The sequence below is a fragment of the Acipenser ruthenus genome, chromosome 21, assembly GCF_902713425.1.
Source record: "Acipenser ruthenus chromosome 21, fAciRut3.2 maternal haplotype, whole genome shotgun sequence".
Classification (NCBI taxonomy): domain Eukaryota; kingdom Metazoa; phylum Chordata; class Actinopteri; order Acipenseriformes; family Acipenseridae; genus Acipenser; species Acipenser ruthenus.
The window spans coordinates 2,137,940-2,158,886 of record NC_081209.1 but is presented as its reverse complement, the minus strand read 5'-3'; the positions used below and the strand labels follow the sequence as shown (position 1 = coordinate 2,158,886).

At 41.5% G+C, this 20,947-nt stretch overlaps 1 protein-coding gene across 9 annotated transcripts in view; it reads right to left on the bottom strand.

Moving 5' to 3' along the window:
* LOC131699012 (citron Rho-interacting kinase-like) overlaps window positions 1-20,200 on the bottom strand; it is a 46,349-nt gene extending 26,149 nt beyond the window's left edge. For 6 of the 9 annotated variants that reach the window (XM_058994222.1, XM_058994226.1, XM_058994225.1 and 3 more), the window contains exons 1-13: window positions 19,986-20,199; window positions 19,383-19,486; window positions 18,730-18,880; window positions 18,169-18,344; window positions 17,595-17,696; window positions 14,327-14,469; window positions 13,688-13,781; window positions 13,015-13,218; window positions 11,832-11,985; window positions 10,253-10,436; window positions 4,550-4,655; window positions 3,540-3,683; window positions 3,194-3,313 (exon numbers count right to left, since the gene is read on the bottom strand). In XM_058994222.1, the coding sequence (XP_058850205.1) occupies window positions 3,194-3,313; window positions 3,540-3,683; window positions 4,550-4,655; window positions 10,253-10,436; window positions 11,832-11,985; window positions 13,015-13,218; window positions 13,688-13,781; window positions 14,327-14,469; window positions 17,595-17,696; window positions 18,169-18,344; window positions 18,730-18,880; window positions 19,383-19,472 (1,668 nt within the window). In that variant the 5' untranslated portion in view covers window positions 19,473-19,486; window positions 19,986-20,199. Of the gene's footprint in view, window positions 1-3,193; window positions 3,314-3,539; window positions 3,684-4,549; window positions 4,656-10,252; window positions 10,437-11,831; window positions 11,986-13,014; window positions 13,219-13,687; window positions 13,782-14,326; window positions 14,470-17,594; window positions 17,697-18,168; window positions 18,345-18,729; window positions 18,881-19,382; window positions 19,487-19,985 lie in introns of all 9 variants that reach the window. The other 3 variants (XM_058994223.1, XM_058994229.1, XM_058994227.1) reach the window with 2 other exon arrangements.
* Window positions 20,201-20,947: the final 747 nt, after the last annotated feature.

Below are 20,947 nucleotides of genomic sequence, written 5' to 3'. Positions count from 1 at the left end.
AACTGTCGTCCTTATGATGTGTAAAAGCCATTCGCAGTGGCTCATATTTCAAGGACTCAAATACTTATAAAATATAGTAGCTGCTCCTCCGTTCTAGTTGCCTGCCATAGACATGTGTTACGTAGGCTAGATAACCCAAAGCGGCCTTATATTAGAAAAGCACCAGCGCCATCTAGTGCACAGCAGTGTATTGCCAGCAAAACAAATGGAAACTTGATCCAAAGTGACAGATCACTAGCGCTAGCTCTTCTATAAAAATGCACTTTAGACGATCTAGCCTGTGTTACATACATCTATGGCAATTGAAGAACAACTCCTGAATTCAGATGAAAAGGACCTTAACAGAAAAATATACGTATAAAAACTTGTGGACTTGCAATAAGGACCACACACTATGAAGCTACTTAATCTTACAACAGAACTTGGACCTTGAGATGCATGCTCAGAACCTTTGGTCAGTCCACTGAAACTTTATAAAATAGGCAAGCAACTTGAGTTACGAGGTTTGTTAGAAAATAGAAACATCTCACCAGTACCAAATCTACAAGCATTTAAACAAAAACAAAACAACAACACATTCTGCTCCTTCTCATGCTGGCGTAGTAAGAGCAGAGGCATACTCCCAGCTGAACTGTTTTAATTAAGTTTAAATAGCAGAGAGACTATAAATCTTCTGTAACTAGAAATCCGCAGCCCAGAAAACCTCATGGCCTCTCTGTTGAGTCTAAAAGGCATTTGAAGCATTGTGCTGACGCTGTTTTCCCTTGTTTCAGGAACAACGCAGGGTGAAAGCTTCCGTCAGCTGCTCTAACGGCTCTATCGGTGAACCGGGATAGAAAAAAAAAAATAATAATAATTGGGCATTCCAAATTGGGGAGAAAACCGGGGTTAAAAAAAACCACATGGTCTCAAAGTGATCTCAAAGTAGACAGAGGTCCCCATTACATACATACATACATACATACATACATACAGGTGCTTTGTTAACAATGTTTATATCAAACAATGAAATCCCACATGTTAAAAATCGACAGAAATGTTGGTAAAAGGGGTACACTGCACATGTAACCCATCTCTGCCAGTTCTCCTGCACTTTCTAGGAGGTATTCACCCATTAATCCTACAGGGACAGAAGTGATTGATCCTGTAATAAATCAGATGTTTATTTTTATTTTTTTAATCCTTTGGCATCCGATTGAAACAGTAGGTGGATTTTTTTTTTTTTTTTTTTTTTTAAAGACGCAAACAGCAATTTTCCCTTTTCCTTCCAAAGCTGTATTTAAGTCCCAGTCTCCTCATCATGCAAACGCTGCCCATTCTAACGTTGATGGCTCATTGCTGCATTGGGATCAGTTCACTGAGCGCTTCTGTAGAATATACTCTAGTTTTACAAAAGCGGTTTCTCCAGGTTCAGTTTGGAATTAACACCCTGGTATGTCTGAGCTAACGCTGGTCTCTTTAATCCACGGTCAATTACAACCAGAGAAAAGGAAGGGAACTGAACCACATTAAAACCACATTGTTCACAGGAGGTGCTCATCAGCCACCCTGCCTTTGCAGTAATTGCTTCAGCTCAGCCACCATTATTGCAACGCTATCCAATTGATGCAGAACTGATCATCAGCCAGATGATTCGAATTTGCTTTGTTCGGATAACAAAAGGATTGTAACCCTGTCGAATACCCTGGGAATGCACTGGGTTTGTCTGATTATAGTCGAGGAGTGGGGAGGGATACATTATGTTCGGTAAACATTTGTTTCAGGTGTTACTCTAAAACAACAGAAGAAATGTACACTGAGGAATAGACTTGAAATACAGTAGAGAATTCAAATAGTTATACTGAGGGGTAAAGTCATGAAAAGACTGACGGTTTACCGCTATGCAATACAATATTGATGATTGTGTGTTCATACAGAATGCAGGTAGCATCCATGGCATTCGATGATATTCAATACAGAAAGAAACTAATCATTATGAATCATATATACTCTGCCCTCCCAGTATTGGAAGGCTGTAGTAAACTCTCAAGCAGTCTATATTGTACAAACACATGTATTTAATAGATTTGCTATATATTTGTATTTGATTTTTCAATACATCAACTCAGGACATGCGATTTTGCCCTTGGTTGTCATGGTAACTGCCACACACAGTGGTTGCTATGGAAATACTGTCAAAGTGTTGCGTGGTGCAACGATGCTAAACTCCCATGGAGCACTTCAGTTCCAGCAGCAGCACAACATCAACCAATTAATGCCTAGCAACGGGATCTCAAGAGACAAAAGTAGAAATCCACTCCATTTAATCCAATGATAATTCTAATGGCACTTCAAAACAGTAGCACAGCATTTACAACTTAACACTATAAATATCAACTTTCGGACAGTCAGCAGTAAGTATCCTGTATGTCGCGAATAATATTTCAAATAAAAAAATATTTAAAGCATCCAGTGTTTATCTGTCCATTAACTGCAGCTTTCAGACTGTCTGTAATGGGTCCCTGAAAAAAGTTTAAATTCCGCTGTCACTATAAAAGCAGACTTAGGGAGCTAAGCCTCTTAAACATTTTTAATGAAAGCTGCACACTGAACCCAGACCTCAGGATTGCTAGTTTGTGCACGTACTGTTCAAAACAGCAAACTGTGCTTCATGCCACTCATCAACCCCCCCACCCCAACCCAACCCAATTTCATTCTGCGTCAAAACCCTATTAGTTTGGGGTCTTTAACTTCCTTCTGCAGCTATGCTCCCTCACGGTTAATTTGCGCAAGTGGCAATATTTAATCCTGTTCTTTGATGTTCTGCAGCCACCAGATCCAACACAAAGGGAAGACAAAATGTGAATATTAAACATGGATTTAAACAAACACACACACATATATATTCAGTTGATAAACTGAAAACTCCCTATTAAAATTCTCCTTGGATATAGAGCTTGTTGCTGTTTTTGAATGTGTACTCTCTCTCTCACTATAACAACGGCTATTAACTATTTGAACATGCGTGACAAAACTTATCTTCCGTGCTGGGGATTGCTTGCAACGTGGCCCTGCGCTCCACTAGGAAAGCACACGTGGCTTGCCGAGCTCAGACAGTACCACGTCTGAGTCACACTTATTAAAAACAGAGAACACTCGAGTTCCCCAGTTGCTCCTAAAGCACGAGAGAGCGATCGATCAGTGCGGCTCCTACCTGCTCTTTAATTTCCTGTAATTTGTTACTCTGCTCCCGGATATCATGCAGCAGCTGCAGGGCTTTATCATCCTCCTGAGACACCTCTGTCCGCGCCTGCTCCAGGCTTCGCTTGAGACTCTGAAACAACAAGGAACACTTCCTGAAAACATGCTCTTTATGCAAGAGAATTATCAGGCAATCCACGACATAGATGATCCAAAGTCACTCCCCACCTCCCCCCATGTTGCTGATACAGGGAATAATAGAGAAACAGTTACTCAAGAATATAAGAGAACCCTCAAAAGCAGGTATGGGCCGAGTTATTTGTAACTGTGTTTCAGTGGGGTAGTTGCTGCACACTCACGCTGCACTCCGTGATGTACGTCGCCAGGTCCTGCTCCAGGATGGTGCGCTGCGTCTCGGAAGTCTGGAGCTCCACATCTTTGTCTTTCAGCACGGACTCCAGCTCGGACATCTTGCGCTGGAATCGGGAGATTTCTTGTTCCATCTGCAAACAGACAGACAGACAAAGCCAGACACTTTAACCCTCGTGCTGCCTTATTAAATTATTATAATTATTTTTCTTTAAATTTAGAGTGCCCAATTATTTTACCCTTCGATTTTCTCCCCAGCATCATTATGTATTAGATTTGAAACGCAGAATGCTTCTTATATAGAGACACAGCGATGGGAATTTCAGTATACCGTAAAAGGTAACAACACTCATTCAAATAGAGACACAGCGATTGGAATTTCAGTATAGCGTACAAGGCAACACAACACTCATTCAAATAGAGACACAGCGATTGGAATTTCAGTATAGCGTACAAGGCAACACAACACTCATTCAAATAGAGACACAGCGATTGGAATTTCAGTATAGCGTACAAGGTAACACAACACACATTCAAATAGAGACACAGCGATTGGAATTTCAGCATAGCGTACAAGGTAACACAACACACATTCAAATAGAGACACAGGGATTGTAATTTCAGTACAGCGTACAAGGTAACACAACACTCATTCAAATAGAGACACAGTGATTGGAATTTCAGTATAGCGTACAAGGTAACACAACACTCATTCAAATAGAGACACAGCGATTGGAATTTCAGTATAGCGTACAAGGCAACACAACACTCATTCAAATAGAGACACAGCGATTGGAATTTCAGTATAGCGTACAAGGTAACACAACACTCATTCAAATAGAGACACAGCGATTGGAATTTCAGTATAGCGTACAAGGTAACACAACACTCATTCAAGGCAAGATCATTCCTCAATTCAACTGTTTTAAGTAGGTACCGTGAGGGAGATTGAAGAAAATATTTTAAATGTACTTTAAAAAAAAAAGATAGGTCAGTATACCTTATGACATTTGTCCTGTGTGTCCTGCAATTCTTTGCTTTTAAGATGAAACTTCTTTTCCATGGAGTTTGTCTTGGCTGGAGAGTCGAGTCCTGTTGCCACGGATCTTGAAATCCAAGGAAAAGATCATTGAAACAGTGCAGTGATGCAGTTAGAAATGGCATAGGACTGGACTCTAAGCATATTCAAAATAGGTTTCAGAAAGCAAAAATATTTAGCAGCAGCATCCTAATTGGAGTGAAAATTCATTGAAAAAAGACACTCCTCAGAAATGTATTGCTGTAAGATTCTTCTTCTCAATGTACAGTTCTGTGTTTTAGATATGCCAGGAACTGCTTGTCAACATGTATCCAGTTGAAGAAATTCCCTAAACCGACTGACCTTACATAATGACCAAGCTCCTGCACACAAGCACATGCCTCCAGCCATTACACAGGGCCTGTTCCATGCAATCCCAAGAAGCCGGTCATATTTGGTTTAGGATTGAAAATCAGCCCTGTTTTAGCAAAACAAATCCCAACAGAGGAACCAGAGAGGCAGCAACATGGAAGGAATGTCACAATGCATCAACTTAAGAAGCCAGGATTTTCAAACATATTTTAGCATTAACAAAAACAGCCATCGAGGCTGCGGAACTAAAACTTAAGGAAACATACCAGCAAACTGAACCTGTTGTTTTTTTAAAAATCAATTGAATAGATCCCTACAGCTACCGGTCCGAGTTATCCTTTGAACTGCCACTAAGGCGCAGGTTTGACTGCACCCTGCATCTTTAAGTGCAAGTGAATTGATTTCAGCAGCCTTCAAGTTGGAGAAGCAGCTGTGAATTAGACAATAACAGGGCTGCTGCTAATAAAAGAACAAGCAGAGCCAGGCTGCATTCAGTCTGTGCGCACACCTCCACAGTACAGTGAATACAAACCCTTCAGAACATGTTCGCTGCCTCTCGCCAGCACCAAGGAATAATGCAACACGACCGCCTCCACTCCACCTCTCTCTATACTGTCATCACAACAAAAAAAAAACAGCCTGTTCCTATTATTAGAGTGTTTAAACCAAAATGAATCTACTGTCCAGACTAATGGATGTTAAAAACACTGACATAAAAAAGCACTGTCCTGCAAGAAGAGAAAGACATGTTCCGAGATTGACTGGAATTTAACAATGCAGATACCATACAATACTGTTACCTGCTTCTCGTGCAACGCCAATCCAATTAAAATAGAATGTTTCATATCCCTTATTTTAAAAAGGTTCTCTGGATCTCTGATTCAAGGCTAAATATACCGTGGCTTCTGGGGATTTTTAAACCGTATTAAAATCACTTTCATCGTGACATACAGCGTGTCTCATTAGAGCATGCAGAACTATCGGCACGCAGAGGAATTTCATTGAAAAAACAATAAAACACAAGATGTGCTTCAGTTACAGCACTGCAGATGACTCAAGGATGAGTCACATCACCTGCTTGGAGATGGTAAGGTATAGCATTGCAGTGCTGTACAGGACAGACAGGCCGTGCTATACGTGTTGTTAACTAAGAGTTTCACCTCTTGATCCGTCACTAAACGCCACATAAACCTACTGATTTCTGTCAAGACGCTGGTTGAAGGAAAGACAAAGAAAGAAATGAAACTGTCGCTTGCAGCTCCCTGCTGAGAGCGCTCTGCAGGGTCTCCCAGCAGCCTTTGTAACATTCTTCCAATTGCTGTGTCTCCCGAGTCATGTGACCATCCTCCCAAGTAACAAGGAAATGAGAAGTCATCACAGGGTAAGCTCATTTACACTTCCTGTCACTGGCTATATAAACCTGTGGATGCCCAGTCTTCTGTAGAATAGGATTTCTTTTTTGTCATTTGATTTGCCAATAAACCTGCTAGTTACATACAAGGGTCTATAAAACATGTGTTTCTTTGCTCTGATGTGAGGCTTGGTGCATTATTTAGGCCTTGAGCTAGGAGCATGCTTTGAATAGATACTCTTCAGTGATTTGAGATGGCTGAATCATTATGTTAATAACCCTGTTAATACAGCCCAGCTCAAAGGTTTCTCTGTACTTCATGTGAAATATCCAAATGCTGTACTCCGCACCCAGGTATTATTTTTGCAGAACTGTATTGTAGTTTGTAGAATATCAAATTTGACAGACCTGTATATCTTGGTTTTTATTATTATTATTATTATTATTATTTATTTATTAGCAGACGCCCTTATCCAGGGCGACTTACAATTGTTACAAGACATCACATTATTTTTTACATACAATTACCCATTTAAACAGTTGGGTTTTTACAGCAGCAGTGTCCCCCACTGGGGACTGAACCCATGACCCTCCGGTCAAGAGTCCAGAGCCCTAACCACTACTCCGCACTGCTGCCCGTTAAACTGATTATTGTTCAAAACGAATAATCAGTTTAACTTCTAGATTCTTCTAGTAATAAATGTGTGCGTGTGTGTGCGTGTGCGTGTGTGTGTGTGTGTGTGCGTGTGCGTATGCATGCATGATTTTGTTTTGAATAAATTGCATTATGTGTCGCATTATATGCGAGGAAGGTGGCCTATCTTGATTCCTTGAATGCTTTCAAATTAAACTCCAGTGGGTGCTACAGAGAAAAATCTGCAAGGCTTATTAACAGAATTATACTGCAGTAAAACTACATTGAAAAGCAATCCATCAGGAAAAGTCTGAACCCTTTGCATGTCTGAAATTTAAATTGACCCAACCGGGATATTCTGAGACAAATCTTTCTGCTAAAGCAGTGAAATCAGAAGCAGATCAAACTGACAATGCAAGTCAGATCCCCCAAAATAAACCCATGGCTTTAGCAAAGCCGACTAGCTGCTTTTGCCATAATATACAGTAGGCTTCTCAAGTGACGTTTAGATGCACTCTGCTAATCCGATACATGTTTCATGCCCGTGCAACACTGTGTTAGGGAGCCTGGACTGAAATGTTACAGCTAACACACTAAACACTGTTGCTGGATCCAGTGTCAAAGGTTCTTTTTCAATGCAAATCACAATTATTTTGATATTTTGATGCCCTGGGTCGTTAGTCAAATGGCATGGCAAGATAAGGGGATTGTTCCCAGAGCACTTTCTGTCGTTGCATTGCCGGGTGCTTCTGTGCAAGTAAAACCCCCTCTGCACCACACTGCTGGGGGGTGTTCTGTGACAGTACGAGTGGAAGACAGTGGAACAACCGGCCCCAGGACATGTGGAGCAAAACAATCGCAGCTGCACTGAAGATACAAAAAAACTGCAACAAGATTCAGGAGGTTACCAGCAGAGCCCCGCGATGCAAACAGTAACCTACTAACTCACTGCAGCCCAGCTACAGCTATGGACAAAGGGTTTGCATCACCCTATAGAATTAACACATTTTGCTTCATAAAGTCGAATGAAACCAGGTGAATAATGTTACGTTAACATATTGAATTGCATACCGCTTTGTAGTTTTCCCCACATACTTAACAAAAATCTGACAAACTGAACAATTTGAAATCTAACATGGAATACTGTACTACTATGATGGCTTCCAGCAGACACTTGTGATATATATATATATATTTTTTTTTAATTAATGTCTCAACCCTGTATTATGCTTGTAAATAATCTCAATAAGATTGACCTGCTACTCAAATGGGAGTTCAGTTGCCTTGCACATGCTGCGCTGCCTAATTAAAACCTCTTTGTCAGACTAAAAGCCTAATTAAGACAACACCTGGACAGTTTAGCTAAGAAGTGCTAGCAGGGTAATCACTGGGGAACTACCAATGGTGCCTGCTCTTACATGGTAACTACTGCTGCAATAAGGGTGTCATTACCTGTGCCATGGGATTACCATGATGTTTACAAGACCATTTCTAATGTTATTACATAGTAGTTACAGCGTTAGAGAAGGGACAATGGGTAATTACACACTTACTACAATCAGTGCCTTATTTTTTTTTTACATATAAATGAAAGTTAGATTTAGTGACAGACACCAGATAGTCATTAGATTTCTAGTACTGTACCAAGGAGAGAAGGGACAGCATATCACTTTTTTTTTAAATCAAAATCCTATTTTTCTTCTGCTATGCCACCTCTCGTGCTTATTGAAAAGAACGGTTGGACTAGAAAGTGTTTTTCAGTGTCTTCAACGGCTCTTCATGTCCTGTAACCTAAAACTACCCACAGTACTTCTGCAAGTCTGGGGTGAAGAAGAAATACTACCAAAAAAAACACGTTGAGCAATGAGGATGAGAACGTCCGAGGCATCCGAATGGTGGCTGTCTTGGAAAGCTGCATTTAGCACAAGCTAATGACACACAACAGCAACAGCTTTCATTCATATGCTGTCCCACCTTTCATGCCAATAGACAAAAACACAGATACAAAATGAGGGACAGGGTTTCCCTGGATACAGGGGTCTTTGTTTATTAGGATCTGAACAGCGCAGGATCAGAACACTTTAACCTGTGGTGGGATTGATTGACCACCAGCACCTTTAAGGAACAGGTCCAAGTTTAAGGGTGGACTGTGCTTTCGGATTCTGTTTAGTTCCTTAAACTAGAACCCCATGTCTTCCCTTCACATAAATACCTCGATGCTGACAGCAGGCAGCAGATTTCCTGAGTGTTGCCAGTGCTGCAAACGCCCACGGATATTCAGAACCATCGGGGGCATTAAATGATCTAACCTGCACCCCCCCTCATTTTTCTTCCAATTAACCTAGGAAGCCCCTGACCCCACCCCACCCCCAACACACACACACACACACACACCAGATGCTCATTCGATCTCTAGCACTGTACCACAGAGGAAGGACAGCTCATTACTGAGCTGTCTGTTAAACATTTTGTTTTTCTTATGGTATGCCATCTCTCGTACTTATTGGAAAATATCTAAATCTACTGCATATATGTATAAATCAGACAGAACTACTTAAAATCAGGCGCTAGCTTTTCCTAGGAACTGTACAGGGATTTGTGTTTCCATAGAAATATCACTCTCACCCACCATCAAGAATCAGCAATCCTCACGTCTTTATCACAGCATATTGTATTTATTTATTTATTTACCTCAAGCTAGTAGAGCCAGGCACACCCCCCCCCCCTCCCTCCCTCCACCATTACATCCCCTGCTTACAAATTATTCACCAAAAACAAATTGATAGCTCTTAATCATGTCTGTGATGTCATAACAAGCACCAGTTGAACCAATTCATGAAAATAAATAAATAAAAAAAATAAACTAATGAATATTACAGCTCCTGGTTTAAATCTATTTCTTTCAAAGGCATTTCTCCCTATGGTACCTGTTCAAACAGACAGCAAAGACACAACTAAGGCTTGCAAATAGAGCTTGTATTTAGCTTAATGGGTAAACAGCTAGAGACTCCTGAAATAGGGGCAATCCCAACATGCTAGCTATAAATAACGATCAGAAATAAATCCAATCTCACCCAGCGATCAATACTATTGTACAGGCATTGACAAATCAACCTAGCACACCAGCAGCAGTAATACAGACAGTAGATTTTTACAGCATTGTCTCGTTTGCGACACCTGTATTGCAGACAGCAGGTACCAAGCCTCTTACACACACGGCTACAGCAGTCACTTCAATTAGAGTTTCTGAAATATCAGCTTTAACCTTCAGCTAAGATACCAAGTTAAGGTCCCCCTCACTTACTTCCACTCAGCAGCAGCTACTTACTCTGATCGGGTGAGAGTCGTCAACGCCTTGCTGAACGAGAACCCTACAAAGGGCAGATCCTCGCCCTGGAAGCCTGACCGATTACACTGGCGCAAGGGAGCTGCCGGTTGGGAGCTGCTCTCGGGCTCATCGAAATTGGAGGTGTCATCTTCTGCTCGGAGTGTCGGAACAAAGGGAGGAAGAGCTGGAAAGACAGGAGAGTGAGAGAGAGGGAGATGTAAAGGTGCAACAGAATTGAATTGGAGAGTAGTGTAATACTGTAGAGAAGGCAAGCGTGCGCACACACTCTCTCTCTCTCTCTCTCTCTCTCAGGGACACAGCCTCCAACACTGCAGTTTCTCCCACTAATCACGGGTAATACAGGCTGCCTGAGTCACTGCTGGAGCTTGGCACTCTATAGGCTGTCAACGCACATTACAGCACATAATGATTAACCCCTTCTGGGCTTCAGCATTGTGAGATAAAGGACCTCATTATAATGCAATGCAGTGTTGTATGGGGTTAGATTTAGAATTGCATTAAAAAAAAAAAAAAAAAAAATGCATTTGATGAAAAGCTGCAGCAGGTCATGACAGAAACAGCAAGGACAGAGTGTAATTGCTTCTCTGCTTGCTCGTGATGCTGAGATTATTACCACACTGCTATTGAGAGTGCAGGTATGTTTGCAAGCCAATTTCTCACTGAGTGGCCACCTGAAGGAGTTACCAACTGTTGTCAAATGGTTTTCGAGAATGAACAAAGGAAGCAAACAGGAATTGCAATACTAATTACAGAACACAGTTGCACAGATAAGCATTTTTCCTTCATATTTTATTTACTGTATGAAGGAAAAGGCTGTTTTTTTTATGCATCTATTCTACATATTTATGTCGTTCGTCATAAATAACATTATTTTTTTGTAAAGAATCTAAAAATCTTGAATAAATATACACGTTCCTACAATAAAATGAAACAACCATACCGGAGGTTTATCTGTGGTCTTGAACATTAAAAAAAGCACTGAACCAAAATAATTAGCTAAAAAGCTACAGGCTATTCTTCATGTTAATAGAATGCTGTTCAAATTAGCAAGAAATTCAAGAATAACGAGACTGGAAACCCACTTGGGCCGAGCCAGAATAAGAGGGGAATAAACATGTTGAAATACTTGAAACACAATGCATTAGGGGATGAAACAAGCCTGATGTAACGGGAGGATTTGCATTCAAAATGCTACAATTTTTTTATAACGTTAGCCAAGCCAATTGTTTGAAGAGCAGCCGTGCCTGATCAGCAGAGTACCGCATTCCATGCCAACCTCCCTACTGACTGCTGTGAATGTTTCTTTAAAAACAAGAAATAACTGCATGCAACAAAAGCCATCCGAACCACATTTCCATATAAAAAAAGTTACAAAAAAATGAATCCAGAACAACTCAATTATTACAAACACACAACAAAAGAAACGCTAGGGTGAAAAAGGCATTTGAAGTTACCTGCTGCTGAGGTCCAAGTTCCCTGTCTCACCCACAGCAGATGTAAACATGTCGATAAGCACTGCATTTGACATGCGCATTACTAAGCGAAATGATTCTCTTACAATGGTGGATGTTACTCCAGTCGACACTGGCGAAGAAGGGGTGGCAGCAGATTCCCTGGTAAGTCAATCGGTCTCCCGAGCCACACAGCAGACTCTGCACCAGGTCGAGGAAGTGCTTGCTGACCTTCGGCTCCCCTGGAAACTTGAGGAATCTCTGCAAGATAACAGTACAGAAACACGCATAGCTTTCGGGTCAATGCCTCTGTTAAAACTTGTATTGCACTGGATATAATGGAGACGGGATGATAATGCATGCTTGTCTTACAGTTCACCTGAAACAAAATCCTCCTCATTATAGCTTCACCGTGTTGGCTGGAATTCAAATGGTCATGAAGGGAAGATGGTCTGAATGGGAACAGGGGGAAGGAGGCTCTCTGTATCACCGGAATGATAGTCTTGTATCTCATACCAATGCATATTGCTCCACATTCATTGTTAAGTGGCCTCAGGAAGGTTAATGTGACTGTACTTGAATGTACTTCATTTATATCCCATAAAACAGACCCTTTTCACCTGTAAAAATCAATCTTGGCTGCAATTATTGGTCCCTAGGATAGGGAAAATGCAACAATGCCAATAGACTACTTGGCTCATTGGTAGATACTTTAAATATCTGTTATAATCAAGCACTACATCTATGAATGTGTTATAAAGGATGTTAAACACTATTAGTTAGACATGCTTTAGCAACACAGTGAGTGACAATGAGTGACCTCTCCCACCAGGTGGCTCTCCCCTGGCACTCGCACACACCTGAGTGACCTCTCCCACCAGGTGGCTCTCCCCTGGCACTCGCACACACCTGAGTGACCTCTCCCATCAGGTGGCTCTCCCCTGGCACTCGCACACACCTGAGTGACCTCTCCCATCAGGTGGCTCTCCCCTGGCACTCGCACACACCTGAGTGACCTCTCCCACCAGGTGGCTCTCCCCTGGCACTCGCACACACCTGAGTGACCTCTCCCATCAGGTGGCTCTCCCCTGGCACTCGCACACACCTGAGTGACCTCTCCCACCAGGTGGCTCTCCCCTGGCACTCGCACACACCTGAGTGACCTCTCCCATCAGGTGGCTCTCCCCTGGCACTCGCACACACCTGAGTGACCTCTCCCACCAGGTGGCTCTCCCCTGGCACTCGCACACACCTGAGTGACCTCTCCCACCAGGTGGCACTGGCACACACCTGGAAGTTCATGATGTTGTTGAAAGTTTTGGTCGCTGTTCCCTCTGCAAAGGGAGACTTCCCGTAGATCATTTCATAGGCAAGGACTCCCAGAGACCACCAGTCGCACTCAGCCCCGTAGGAAGATTTCCCATCACCGCTCATCGAGGTAAGAACTTCCGGGGCCATGAAATCAGGAGTGCCAATAGGCAGTTTGGAGCTCACCTGCGTTGAACAAAATGTGATGTTCGTGATCTTTGAAACGCAAATCTAATGCTCCATACCACCAAAGTTCAGATAATTAAATAAAGGGGCCCTTTGTGTACAAGGTTTTGGAAACTAATAACTAACAGTGCAAGTTTAGTTTTCAGTTGATTCACTTTGTTCCCGACAAGACCAGCACAGATCTATCTATCTAGTGCAAGCACTAACTCAAAGAGAAGCCTTGATACTCCATACTCAATAAACTGCAACAACACCAGAGCAATGAAATCAATTCAGGATTCAAAATCACTGGAATACAGCCCGTTCACAGAGTAAATTAAATCTGTGTGAAAAGAATTCGATTGTTCTCCTAACACACGGGGAGTTTACACTACAGTATGCCGAGAACGAAAATATGAACGAGCAGATCTCTTCCTTTCTGCTCCATCGTTTACTATCAAAGCATAAATCACAATATTATTCTTCTTACCATTTTATTGGCCCCGAGTCTCGCTACAGAGCCGTAATCAGCAAGCTTTATATGTCCTGTTCGGTCAATCAGCACATTCTCTGGTTTTATATCTCTGTGAGAAGAGAAGCAGTTATGGAAACAACTGCAGCATGTATGTGAAAAAGATTAACAACGACATGCTGCAAGATTTAACTCTACAACTATGCACGTGACACCCAAGCGGGTCTACATTACGCACAATAAGATGAATTCTCTTAACAGACGATGACAAGATAGTAAGGTTTTCACCAGATGAGGATCACAAAACGTATCTCCTTAAACTAATAATTTGACTACTACGTCTGGGCTTTACGTTGAACACTGAAAGACATATACAGCAGCTGCACTGGAAAGAAAGTAAGGGGATGATTTGATCAACTTATTCAGGTGTGGTACAAGTCACTCATGGACTTTATTAGACCCTGTTATAGCACTGTGGAACCCCATATAAAATGCTCCAAAAACAGCTGCAGCTTATCTTGGGTATAGACAGCAAATGATTTGGACAAACGTTTTGAATAGAAATGTTGTCACAAATGTATCACTAAGCACTACCGGTATATGAATGTGATGCGTATGATTTTTTTAGCAAGAGAAATATGCAGAGACGCTCCTGACCTGTGTGCATAACCCATCTGGTGGACACTGTGAATGGCCAGCACCAGCTCAGCCAGGTAGAACTGGGCCATGCTCTCATCAAACTGCTCCTCATACCGGTTCAGCAATGCCAGAAGATCTCCTCCAGGCAGGTACTCCATGACCTACAGGAGAAAGACACCAAGGCTCTCTTACAGCGCTTTTAAAACCCCAGGAGGAGGCAATGCTTTCATTAGAAACAAATACTTTTAGAACAAAACATAGCTGCAGCCCTGCTAATTTTCATCTGTGCTGTATAACAGATATGGATTGGGCATCCCACCAGCGTTAAAAGCGAGCCAGGGTTCGATAAAGTTTCCGGCAGCGTTCATCACAAAGATGACCTCCCACATTCTCCAATACAGAACGCATTGCTTCTGCTATCTAACCGTTCCTTTCATTGCACAGTAACTGCTTCACTGTGGGATGTACAATGTCAATAACCAGGCTGATGATGGGGGTGGGCTTATTGATTCTCAATAAAACTGACCCACATGCTGAAAAATTAAAAAGGTGGCTTTGCAAAAACAAATACAACTGCAAGTTACCAGCTTAGTCTGCTTTAAAAGCACAACAGGGCCTCTTATGAACCTTTACAGCCTGCAGAACTCAAATTGAAAGACTCTATTATATACATAAAGGTAGTGATCCTTTTCATTGAGGTTCTACTTGGACTACCAGATAATCAAAGTAAAATGCATGGGCTCGTTGCAAATGCCATTCAGTTCGAATGAAATGAACTTTGTGCGTTATTCAAGATACCAAGAGCAGCCGAAATGGGAATCAGAACTAAAAGAATCAATAAAAAATGTGAGGTCAGAATAACCTCAGAGACACTGAAAAACCCAGAACAGAACATCCAAACCTCTGCACATTATAGTCTCATTTATAGCTTCAAATTATTATTATTTTCCTTTGTGAAATATTAGCAAGAACATTCTTAACGTACAGTACCTCAGGTCTTTTTAAAATACATATATCGCATCAATAAATCCATATATGTCAATCAATAACAGGATTCATAATTGCGGTCTTTATTTCCAGTGATCCAGCACCAAGCACAGAGCACCTCTTGAATAATGAATGAATGCAGGTAGTACAGCTGCTTTTAATGTATTTATTCCAGCAGGACTCATAAAAGGGCTTTGCCTTGTCCTATTTAGAAAGCGAGAAAGGTGCTTGCCTGGTTGTAGAATATACATGCAATGCAGATGTTCACTAGGCATTGCCAGGTTGTAGAATATACATGCAATGCAGATGTTCACTAGGCATTGCCTGGTTGTAGAATATACATGCAATGCAGATGTTCACTAGGCATTGCCAGGTTGTAGAATATACATGCAATGCAGATGTTCACTAGGCATTAGCTAACAGGCCTAGATCTTTAACTTACAAAACTGATCACAATGCTGAAGTGTCTGAGGTTACCTAGCAACAGTGCATTTATTTGAAGCCAGGAAAGACAAAAAAAGAGAGAGAACACTGTCTGATGCTTGAAATGCTGGGGGAAAGAAATAAAAAGAGATGTATTGGTATTGTTTATTGCATGATTCACAAGCAAAGATATATTTGTATGGTGCTGTTTTATTTTGCTGCTGCAGTTTAATTGAAAAGAAAAACACACCGATAGTAAATTATGTGAAACCATTTTCTATTAATTCTGTTTTTTTTCTACTACAGAAAACAGCTTTTGGAGATATTATCCAGTTATTTCTCTCAATTAATTATATTATACACTGCTGTGCAAAAGTCTTAGACATGTTGCATTTTTCTACTCTGATGCATTATGAGCATCAACAGTTTCCTCAAAGCCTCCTCTAGTGTTTTCTACTATTATAACAACCTTGCCTTGCATACAGAAGGAAACACACTGAGTGAAATCGCTCCCATCACTCGATTTTTCTTTAAATGGGTTGGTTTCCTGTAATGAGACTCAGGTTGGTGGGGATGTAAATGTGCTGGAGTTTTTTCTTATATTTGTTCTGCTCAAAACAAATACAAAACCGTTTTCTATATGAGATCATAAATGCATGCTCTCTAGAGCGTGTGAAAAAAGATTGGGGTTTAGATAGTCAGGGCAGCCTTGAGACACTGACAATACAAGTGCAGCCAGCATAAGCAATACCCTGCGCCAGTCTCCAGAGGGTTAACAAGCACATCATAGATGACAGCAACAAGGTTACTCCCTGACCACCATCACAAACCGATTATGTATGGAGCAGTCACGATGAATAAACATGAAAAATTCATTAAAGCCTTAAAATAGCAAGCCACAACCGCCCCATCCCTGTAAGAATATAAGCACCCGGGAAGGTCAATGTATTTACTGCAGTAGAAATATAGTGACGTTTAAAATCCGCGCAGCACCCAGGCTGATCTGACACCGGTGTGTTAAACCCAGCTGCGTTCAAGGCAGCTGCATTAATTAGACTCTGCGTGGAACGGAGCGGTAATGTTGAAGAAGCCGATGAAAGCTAATGGAGACTGACAGGGCAGGCGCTGTCCCTGTAGCCTCAAGGGAAGGGGAACGGGCGCGTTCCAGAACGGTTGTTTAAGGCTACATTTGACAGACGTGATTTATTATATATTTTTATTTTTTCATTTTATTTCCTTAGAACTTCAATTCGGCATTCTGGCTTGGTAAAAGCACAAGCATACCCGCGCCCCCAGCCTTTGGAATCCTCTGGCAATGAAAGCCCAAAGCATTTTGGTATTTCACTGGCGTTGCTGCTGCAGGCAACTGACACAATTTGCTTCAATATTAGGAACAGATTAAGCTTTTAAAAACAGATTTATCATCCCCGCTACACACCCTTCATTTTCTTATAGCAGCTTGTGACAGGAAACAGCGCCCTCTTCAGGAAAAACAAGGCAAATAGATTTGTAATAAAGCTGCAGAAATGTGTACAAGACCAGTTTATTAAAATGCTGGTATCTCCACACACTAACCCTAGTAGAAAAAAACATACATTTTAACAGCTTATGGACAGGTTTGCTATACATGATGCAATATCCACGTTTATTGTGAAGTCTGTGTTAAAATGTATACCCCTTTGTAAAGCTACACCTTCAAAAAAACTATCCAAGCTTGTAATAAAACCAGGAACGGATCAAACTGCTGTACAACGAGAGTCTCACTTCCATCCCTGCATTAACACAATCTTCACAATCCAATCTTAGGATGCCTGACGATTCTGATGAAGAGACTTCCAATGACAGGGTTTGAATAAGCTAGCTGTGTTGTGCTCACCAGATAGAGGTTGTCTTTATCCTGAAATGCGTGCTGTAAACGTGGGATCCAGGGGCTGAGGCTTCGAGCCATGATGCAGCGTTCCTCTTCATAAAACGCCACCTAGAAGACAGAGCTCTGTGTTACTCTTTAATTCAAACACTTTCAACGATGCACACTCACCATTGTGAGCTGATTTGAGTATGTATGTGGGACAGTTACAATTTAATAGCAGGGATGGAAAGAAGACTCCCATTGCAAAGCAGTTCCTGGTTTTACTATAAGTTTAGATAGACACAACTGAGCTTGTTACCTATGCACTACGGCTAATCAAGCTTGTTGTAAAACCTGGAATGGGTGAAACCTCTACGCAACAGGAGTCTTACTTCATCCCTGTAAAGAAATCTTAAGTTACATCTCTGGTTACAATCTAAGGGCAGTTGTATAAAGCAATCAGAATTATATTTCCAATTAAAGAGATTAGACAAGAATAAAAGACCTACAGTACCATTCAGCTACAGCTCAGGCTTGTAAAAGGTGTACAACCCCCCATACCAAATGCTCCAGCATCAGAACGGCATGGCGAGACTCTTACATTGTCCTTGGACAGCAGGGAATGCTTCTTCATGACTTTCATTGCATAAATGTCACCGGTAGCTCTTTCTCTGACCACTTGGACCTCCGCAAAGCTGCCCCGCCCCACAACACTTCTCACTTCAAAGTCACTGGGGTTGGGCTGCAACGCTTGCAGCTCACTAATGGTTTCCGAGTCTATGAAGAGAGAGAGAGGGAGAGGGAGAGAGAGAGACGGAGAGAATGCAAGACGTACAAAGAAGGGTGAACCAAGAGATCAGAACTTATTGCACTAAGAAAACTTTTTTACTGAGTGTGTAATCTCTTTTCGCTTTGATTAACGAAAGCATTGAAAATGGGTTTTTATTGGAAATGTATTACTTTCCATATACACATAAATTCTGCACTCATGCAGTCTCATCAACGTTAATGTTGCACTGCATCATATAAAAGTCACAGCACACTGAAGGAGGTCTTCTCATGAGAGAACCTTACTGAAACTAGGGAATCTTACATGTGGGCTTTAACACTGAACCATGCCGCCCAGTGCTGGGACGAAGCCAGCACAGTAAATGAAACCTACATTTCTTGACAAAGCTGGCAACGTGTTTGATCTTCATTAATTCTGGAGTGTTGCACTCGTGGAAGAGCACGAAGAGAGAGTCCAGCAGCCCCTCCCGAGTGATGCTGCAGCCATTCTGCTGCTGGGACTGAGGGGTCAAAGAACTCTTTCCCTGGAGAAGAGGGAAAATGAGCTTTAGAGGAGTGTTAACCATGCGTTAACATGAGCTTTAGAGGAGTGTTAACCACGCGTTAACATGAGCTTTAGAGGAGTGTTAACCACGCGTTAACATACATTTTCTAACCCCTGTTTAGCGTTAGGAAGCTTTAGAACTGGCCAGCCTTCACACTTGGTTCGTTTGGGATGATTTTTTCACACTCAGTGCGGTTCAATTGGTTTTGGAACCGTATGTGAATGCCCCAAAATAACTCAGTCCCTTTCAGAGTTCGTTTTAATGGAACCGAACGGAGTCCTTCTCAAGAGGTGGTCTCAGTCCGTTTGGGCAAAAGGGCTGGGTTTGTTTCAGGGAACTGTGAAAGCACAGCCACTTCAGAAAAGTGAAGTAAGACAGCAAAAACAAGGTCTGGCGTTGCTTTTCAAATCTCATGTCTAAAGACAGTATAGTATTTCTGCTCCGTGTATGTGTTTGACTTTCTCATGATTACACAGCTTACCTGGAAGATGAGGTTAAGACGGGAGCTCCTGCTTGTGATGGACTCGGGGGAATCCGCACTGCCCCGCACACCATACTTAAATTTCATCATTTCTTACACATTAACTGCAGAAAAAAAGAAATGCGACAGTAATAATTAATGCAAAACTCATGTGACGGATTCTGCACGGTCTACCCCAGCATGCATTTGTAACGGTATCAGGCAAGTCAGAAATATGCAAACTGTATCACGCAACACCAAAATATTCTCACCATAACAAAGGGTTAGATTCGGATTAGGTAGCCTGTGTCACATCTCTATATTAATACAATCTTTCTGTGTGACAAAAGGTGCATCCTGAACAGGGCATATTTGGAAAACTGATGAAGACTGTAAGCCACTCCCAACAGGTAACTCTCCAACACAGTAAACAGCGCATAGATATTATGAAAGCCAAGTAAGGCTAGCAACGTAAACCTAAAAGTTATGTATTTCTACGATGTTATGAAAATGATAGCTCTGTTTTGTCAACTTCTTAACTATTTACAGAAAAAAAGAGGTTCCCGTAAAAATCCTAGACCACATTTAGTGTTTGCGATATATTATATTTTAAATAGTCCTTACCTTTAAATATCCTTAATGAGTCGGAATCAATTTATTCATTTATTTTTTAACAATCAAATAAAATATAAACAAGCGAGGCTCCGCGACACAGTACGAACTGCTTTCTGTCTTTCTCTGATCACTTCCTGACCATTTTCAAATTTTTGCGCGTAATGTCAACGGCACTGACGTTTCGTCCTCTAAGACCGTGTCGTCATTACGTCGTTATGCGCTCGTAGAGAGAGTTCACATTTTACTGGGAGAGGGAGAGAAGAAGGTTTTTGTAAATAAATTAGCAGTTTCGTTTTGCAACTGAGATCTCTGTTTGCCTATTTCTTCCTCTTTGCTGTCTGGGGAATAGGCAATGTATTCATTTCCCTCCGACAGTACAGCACAATATTCAGTTAATGCTAATTTAACATCAGTGCTAATTCACTGCAGCAACAACCCGCCCACATTCATTACAAGAAAGCCACAGGGCTGTGTAATCGATCCACTGTTAGTTTCAGTGTTATATAAGCATAATGCAGGGTTTTAGACTTTTAGATGCAAATGCAATCATTATTATTCATATTTAATTTTAAAGTGCAACCGCTTCCGAATTACTTAAGGTTTTTAAGGGCTACAGTACGACAACGTTATACACGTCAGCATGACTGAACTGAAAACGCTGGAGACCAGGACCTGACAATACCACGATCTGCGCGTTTTCATTTACTAGGAAACAAATGCACTGTACCAGACAGCAATCAAACAACTAAGACTTCAATATCGTAATAATTAATATTATATATATAATTATTAGTTTATTTAGCAGACGCCTTTATCCAAGGCGATTTACAGAGACTAGGGTGTGTGAACTATGCATCAGCTGCAGAGTCACTTACAACTACGTCACACCCAAAAGACTGAGCACAAGGAGGTTAAGTGACTTGCTCAGGGTCACACAATGAGTCAGTGGCTGAGGTGGGATTTGAAGCGGG